We start from the raw sequence: 7594 nt of genomic DNA, 5'->3' as shown, positions 1-7594 counted from the left end.
CTGTTCACTTGGTGTTAGGTCTTTGTTTCGGATGTAATGGGGCTAAAGGGTAGTAGTGTATTTAAGTAGGGTCCTAGGGGTTCTAAGTTTAAAAATTAAAATTTTAAACTATAAAAAGAAAATCACATGAGTCAAAAGACCAAAGATTTGACTAAACTCGCTGGATCAGAGTGGGATATTTTTTTTCCTACTGGATACTTGGTCAAAATTCGACCTTTAGTCTTTTGGCTTATTTCCTAACTTTCGATTTCCTGGGTCAGGTTACAACTATTTCCTGCTCGCTTTTTCTCGAACTTTTTCTCAACACATTTTTTTTTAAATTGATCAACCTGTCTACCCTTTTATTTTGACTCTTCTATTGCTATCCCCTGAAAAACTTCATTTATTTGACCTCTTTCCTTACGTGATATAAAACGTAAGTTTTGGTTTTAAGGCTTCAAGAAACAGGTTGAAGTGTATGGGCTCAAAGTGGTTAACTAAGGGGTGCCTTGATTAACATGGCGGGTTCGTGGAACGAAGGAAGAGAAACGGCTCAAATGGCTAAGTCCTAGTTCCTTTAGTCCTCCTTACTACTTGTGCAATTTTCATCTAAATATTAAAAGTCAGCCTCTCGTAAAAAAAAATTCTTGTAAGAATAGTAGAAAGTGTTCTACTTTTGGCTTATAACTCACATATAGAGAGGCTTTACAAATGGCTTAAAAATTGAGCATTTCCATCATACTTGCGTCGTTCAAACTGATCAAGTTTTTGCAATCAAGTTTCTACATGTAAGCATACCGAGTCTTTTTTCTTACTCTTCCAAAAAGTAATCAAGTCTTCCACTATCCAATTTCATGCATATTGCCCATTTAATACTAACTGATATTTTGTATTTTAGAAAAATTTTGACATGTATGATTTTACTGTAACTAACCCTCCCCCCTCCCAACTGCATATGAACTCGTCCTCGAGGGACTGGATGCAGTGGAAAAAAGGTTAGGTACAGGCAACGGCACAACAACAAACAAGGAAAACTTCTCACACTTAGACCAGACACTGGGCTAAGTGTGAGACAGTGCCAACAATCATACATGCCAAAAGATAAAACAATAACCAAAACACACATATGGACAGGCAAACAACAAAATTCGCAAAAACAGGCATGCATACTTCTCACACTTAGACCTAACACAGGTCTAAGTGTGATGTGGAGCAGAATATCAGTTATGCATACTATAAACAAATTAAAACTAAAAAAAGTTTTGAGATTAAAAAGAGCTGAGATCGGGAGGGTTGTACTTAGGGTTTCCTGGGGGGGTTGACTTTGAGATGCGGAGGGTGGCCTGGAGGATGATGGACGCCGGGTTAGGGGAGAGCTTGTAGAGGGAGGTGGTGGTCGCATAGCAAGGGTCAGTTGGCGGATAGCCTCCAGAATCCTAGCTTGAGCAACCAGCTGGGCGTGTGAGTTCTCCACCAGCAGCGTAAGCATCTGCTCCATGCGGAGCCTCCATTCGTTGTTCGTTTGCGCAGCCTCCTCTGGGTTTGTTACTGGCATCATTTCCAACCTTTGCCTCTGCGGCCTTGCTGGGCTCGCCGGGCGATCAGCCGACCTCCTCCTTTTCTCGCCTGGTCTCCTGCTGCTCTATGTGCCTTTCCTTCCAAGCCTTCGAGTTGAAGCGAAGTTTCTCGTCGCGCAGCCGTTCAAGTACCTGAATTCTTACAAAAAAATCAATGTTAAACAATTCTGGCTTTGGGCAGCGACTGGGAAGCTCCACACCCTCCTGAAATTTCAGGGTCCAATTTTGCCTTAGGTAGGCTTTGAGAAGGTGGCAGACGTTGAGGTGGCGGGCAGGACGATTGGCAATCTGACTTATCGAGTGAGCAATCCAGTAGCCCAGGTGCACCCTCCTTTGCTCCTTCATGCTCCACATAAAGTAGAGCTCGGCCAGAGTAATGATACATTGGCTTGGCCAAGGAGATTGCAAGCTAGATAGACTTGGGCAAGGCGGAGGGACGGATCAACAATATGGTCCCCTCTGGACTCAGAAGCTTTAAACTCGGGGGCACGTCCGTTGCACAAGGCCTGCCAGACCGCCTGCTGATCAAAATCCGGCCTCCTCTGAGGAAGGCCAATGTCCCGCCCGAACCATTCTCCACTAGCAACCTGGGCCTCTGTATAGAGTCTCATCCTTACAGAAAACTCATTTAGGCTAATCTCCTGCTGACGCCGAACACCTAGAAGGAGACGCTCCTGGCCTCCAAGTTTGTACTCCCGGTAAACCAGAAGGACGTGAAAAATTCCTTAGCCAGGTTCTTTGGCACGAAGGTTTCCTTAATCTCCAGCAGCCAGTCAAAACCAATTTCAGTAATGTACTGGGTAAACTTCTCCTAAACTCGGATAGTCGCCAGGGATGGCTGGTGGAGTTTCTTGCCGGCCTTCAGCCGCTTTGTGGGCATCTCCCTCTGGTGGATCTCCTCGTTCCACTTGGGGTTGTCAAATATCAGCATCTGATTGAGGAGATCCGTGGTCAATACCACAGTTTGTTTGGAATAATCAGCGGCGGGGGGTGGTGCAGGCCTTCCTTGTTGCCTGCTGGAGGTTCGGGCCCATCGGAGCTCCCTCCCCTCTGTATCGCTGCCCTTATCTCCTTCATGTGGAGGGGCAGGTTGGTATGCATCAGAAATCACAATGCCCCGGGTTGCGGGGCGCATCCTCTTCGGAGAAGGAAGAACCGTCTCCTTCCATTTTCTTTTCTTCTCGGCTTCCTGGCGGCTGTCCTCAACAGCCCCTCTCTCTTCCACTGCCTCTCCGGCCCCTTGGTTAATCACCCCAACGGCTCCTTGGGTCTCCGGCTCATTCAACACTCGCCGCGCTACTCGGAGTCTTTCCACCTGTTCCTCCTCTTCCCTCTGCATGCTGGCCATCCTGGCCTCCACCTCTTCCACCATTCGGTTGATTTCCATTCCGTGCGACCGGCGGCGCAGCGGCTCCTCCTCCCTATCCGGGACCAATTCATCCTCTGCATGAGGAAAGAAGTTCTAGTCCGCCTCCCCTTGTTGTAGTATTTCGCTTGGGGGGCAGAAAGTCCTCCGCAGAATCATCGTCAATGTTCACAACCTCGATCGGTTGTGCCGGCCCTCGGAGAGTAGGGGAGTTGGACCCTCCACCACTTGGTGGTGTAGGAGGGTTGAGAGCAGATGTTCCCTCTGCATGTGGTGGTGGCAAGGATTCTGCTGCGGTGGCGGGAGTGGCGGTCGGCTGCGCCCCTTCTTCCTCAGAATCGTCCCCATTGTACTGTACCAGGGGAATGATGGGTGTAGGTTCAGTGGTGTGAAGGGGGGCTTGTGTTTGGGAGATAGATGGGGGGTTTCAGGGAGGATTTTGGGATGTGGAGGGTGCAGCCTTGTCCTTTGACAGGGTTATTCCAAGTCGGGCCTTAAGGGTGGCGTAAACGGTGGAAATATTCGTATCGGAGGGCATACTCCGGAGGATTCTTGTCAAGCGCCGTTGGGCTTCTTCGTCCACCTCGGGTAGTAGAGCGGCGTCGCTTTTTTGGAGTGGAGCGGTGGTAGGTGCAAGCGGGCTAGGGTTTTCTATTTGGGCTTGGGAGGAGGCTTCTTGGCTATCACTGTCGGCACGGGCACTGGAAGATGAGGATGAAGTTGGGATTTATTCGATCAACATTTTTACTGATAATGTGGGTAGGTACTGGTAGAGAAAATGATGTTTTGGAGAGAGAGTTTTGAACTTTGGGAGAATTATTGACGAGAGTAAAAGGAATGTACTGTAGGCGGCTTGGGTGAAAGTGGCATACAGTTCTGAATTTTTCCTTTTATAATGATATCGCGAATGTTGGGATTCTCGACTGTTGAGATCCCTGTGGTTCTTCACGTACAGGCGCGCTTTTTCAGAGTCCCAGCTGGCTTACCTTCCTCGATACGCTTCGTCCCTCTCTCCAGGGCGTCCTTTCATGTGGCAGTTGGCGCCGTCTGACACCCTTCCAATGACTGCACACGTCCTTTCATCACCTGCCCTGATCAACTCAATCACTGTACTACCCATTAAATTCAAATTGCACTGATCAAGTGGACAAGTAATTTTGGATGAAAACCCAAATAGTTCCACTTGATCAGTTTCCTTCATTCCGTCTAACTTTTAATTAACTAAGAAAATAAAACTATCACACGAAAAACTATTTACACTAACTACTAAGGACTTGATCGGGTTCTTTTAGGATGTCACTTGATCAGTTTAATTGATTTACAATTTGTTGCTTGATCAAGCAGACTCCCCATAAGCACCCGATCACTCCTTTTACCTGTTCACTGGCGCGAGTTAGGCATGAGTAGTGGAATGTCGTCCACTACAAATGCTTCCATTCCGTCCCTTACGGGTAACTCGCTTGCCACCAAGTAGTCGGCCATACCTGGAAACATTGGCCCTTTCTGTGCTTGTTGTCCCTTGCTTCCTTGTTCGGCTTGACCAATTCTCCCTTCCTGGTAGATCCACTGTCTTTCAGATGTTGACTTGATCAGGTGCAAGCGCTTTTCAGGAAAAATGTCTGGAATGGCTTCACCGTTGTCTTCTTGCAGAATTCGGCTCAGGTGACCCGCCTCTCTGTTCTCACATCTTTCCTATCCACTGCTTCCCACTCAAACTCCTATAGAAGGAGTACCCATCTGATCAACCGCAGGTTTGATTCCTTTTTCGCCCAAAGGTACTTGATTACCGCATGGTTTGTATACACTATCACTTTGGGCCTAAGTAGGTACTGTCTGAATTTCCCAAATGCAAAGACTACTGATAGCATCTTCTTTTTGGTCACAACATAGTTCCTTTGTGCCTGATTCAACGTTTTTGACGCGAAGAGGACAACGTAACTCTTCCCTTGGACTTTCTGACTAAATACTGTCCCCACAGTATAGTTGCTAGCATCGCACATCACCCCAAGGGGGGTGATTCCTGTTGGGGGGGGGGGGCGTATTATTGGAGAACTTATCAATCGGTCCTTCAGAAATGGAAATGCGGCCTTGCAGGCATCAGAGAATTCAAACTTCACGTCATTCTGGAGAAGCTTCGTCAGGGGCTGGGCATTCTTTGCGAAATCCTTGATGAGTCTTCTATAGACCCCAGCGCGTCCCAAAAAGGCTCTGACCTCCTCCTGGTTGGTGGGGTATGGGAGTTTCGCTGCCTGTGTGCGCATTGCCATGATTGTTCGGGGGTATCTCCATTTTGAATTTCGCTTTTAGGGTATTAGTTTGGGTTGACACTGGAAGAGTAACTCTTTCTGCCCCACTATGAGCTCTTCCTTTCTCAAAGCGGGGTCAAGTCTGCGTTGTCGATCAAGGTGGGGTGCCACTCCTTCTTCTAACATGGTGGGATGCATGCACAGGTCCGGGTTGATCTCTGCTGTTTTCCACTTGACCACCTCACGGCCCAGCCTCAGTTCTTCCATCAGTTGTCCTCTTGTCCTTGCAGATTTGGCTCAACTGGTTTTTGACGAGTCTGGTTGGGCAGGTTCTTGATGGTAACTTGCGATGTGCGTAAAGACAGTAGTTGCCTTGTAGGCGAGCGATTTCCCTCCAGCATTCCTCTCAATGGGGCGGCTTGATCAGGTGGTTTCTCGACCCTCCCCGGTTGAGTGATTTCTTTTGACTCGGCTGGTTGTGATGCTTGGCAGAATTCCATAATTGCCCTTTCAATGGCCTGATCATCCATTTATCGTTGCGTCGAACCATTCAGCTGCTTCCCTCTTAAGCTGTCCATCTTCAGTGGGACCAAAGGGTGGTTTTTTGAAGGGTTCCTTTTCTAGACACTTTTGCTCCTGAGGTCTGACGGTATCTACTGACTGTATGCTCTCACTGTCCTGTGGCTTTCTCACAGCCTTATCAATGACAAATGTAAGCTGTTCTCCATTAAAACCCAGATGCATCGTCCCATGGCGAACGTCAATGACTGTGTTAGCTGTAGATAGGGGTGGCATTCCCAAAAGGATGCCAACAGACTCCTCCGCTCCTGGTTCTGTCATCTTCATGACGAAGAAGTCGGTGGGGTATATGAATTTGTTAACCTTGACGATTTCATCTTCCAGAACTCCCTCAGGGTGGATGCAAGACCCATTTGCCAGCTGTATCACCATATCGGTTTCGACGAGCTTTGCTTCCCCTAGCTTTTCATACACAGAATACGGCATAACATTAATGGAAGCCCCTAGGTCGCACATTGCGTGCTTCATTTGAACGTCTCTGATGGAAATTGGGAGGGTGAATACCCCTGGGTCAGTCTTCTTGGGTGGAAGATCACAAGGTTGGATCTCCACGGTATCATTTTATGCTTCGATCATCTTTCCGTTCTCAGTGACTTGTTCAAGGGTAATAGACTCTCCTTCTTTTTTGGCTTGATCAAGGGCGCTGGGCTCAGAGCCTTCTTCATGATTGGGTCCGTGTGCGGGTGCTGGAGAATTCGCAGATGGGTTTTGATAAACTCTTTCTGATTTCAAAGAGACTACATTGACATTCTATCGCCCTATAGGTGGCTGCACTGTAGCCGGAATTTTTCCTTCAATTCCCCTTAGTTCGCCCAGTGACATGGCGACTTGAGATAACTGCTTTGTAAGCATATCGAGTGCAGCCCTCTGTTCCTTCTGGGCTTCTTGTATTTCTCGCATTGCATCATGGGGCTGATGCGGGATCATCATATCCCCTAGACCTTCATTTTGCTGCTTGTTATATCTTTGATTAAAATGACCTCCTCCATGGCCTTGCTGGTATTAGCCGGAAGGTCCATACTGCTCTGGTTTGTTCTGGGGAAAGTGCTTTTGTTGGTTTCCTTGGAAGTACTGTGGGTTCCCTTGGGTTTGCTGGTTTCCTCTTTGGTGCTGCGGGACATAACTCACCATTTGATTATTCGGCTGTCTTCCCTGGTTGCTAAACTGAGGGACTTGGTGTTGGTACCCCCATTCTCCTTCCTGTTGTCGGCTTGACCAGTTAGACTGTCTTCCACTTGACTAATTCCATTGAGGTCCACTTAACCTCCATGTATTCTGTTTCCTCCAGTGTTTGGCCTATCCTAGATTCGAGCAGGCTAGTTGGACTGCCCATAAGAGGGTTGTATTTGCTGTGTCGAGGGTGGTTGGCTTTGATTCTGATCGGTCCACCTAAAGTATGGGTGGTCCCTCCATGGAGCATCTCTCTGCTTCCCCTGGATCCAGTTGTCATTTGCGTTCCAGTGGCTAATGGCATTCACTTGGGCCTGCGGTTCTAACTCAGGGGGGAATTCGCAGTAATAATAATGATGTTCTTCTAGTGGGAACGGTTGCGGTACATCCTGTGTCTCCCTTGGTGCAGGTGGTGGTGGCGGCCTGGCCTTCTCCACTGCTTCTAACAGCTTCTTCTCCATTTGCTCGAATCAAGCCTCCAATTTTTCATCGTTGCGCGCCTCTGCTGCGTGCATAGCTCCTCTCCTATACTGCCCTCGTGATGTCTCGTACGACCGCTTGGCCTCGATCAGCCTCTCCAGTATATTCTTGGCTTGGCTAAATGCGGTTTTAGAGAAATCCCCTTGAGCTGCGAGGTTGAGGTCGTTCTTGCTGTCTACTGTGAGTCCGCCATAAAA

The 7594-nt window shown here is 48.1% G+C and overlaps 1 protein-coding gene across 1 annotated transcript; it reads right to left on the bottom strand.

Moving 5' to 3' along the window:
• Positions 1 to 5690: 5690 nt before the first annotated feature.
• On the bottom strand, positions 5691 to 6203 carry LOC121779066. Its single transcript, XM_042176414.1, has one exon. The coding sequence runs from the start codon at positions 6201 to 6203 to the stop codon at positions 5691 to 5693; it is 513 nt and encodes a 170-aa protein (XP_042032348.1).
• Between the last annotated feature and the right edge of the window lie 1391 nt (positions 6204 to 7594).

The sequence above is a fragment of the Salvia splendens genome, chromosome 19 (genome assembly GCF_004379255.2).
Source record: "Salvia splendens isolate huo1 chromosome 19, SspV2, whole genome shotgun sequence".
Classification (NCBI taxonomy): domain Eukaryota; kingdom Viridiplantae; phylum Streptophyta; class Magnoliopsida; order Lamiales; family Lamiaceae; genus Salvia; species Salvia splendens.
Note: the sequence above shows the minus strand (reverse complement) of the source record. Positions and strands in the feature narration are given on the sequence as shown.

Coding starts and splice junctions, on each gene's coding strand:
- LOC121779066 (XM_042176414.1), bottom strand. CDS start 6,203: ATGTGCGACCTAGGGGCTTCCATTAATGTTATGCCGTATTCTGTGTAT.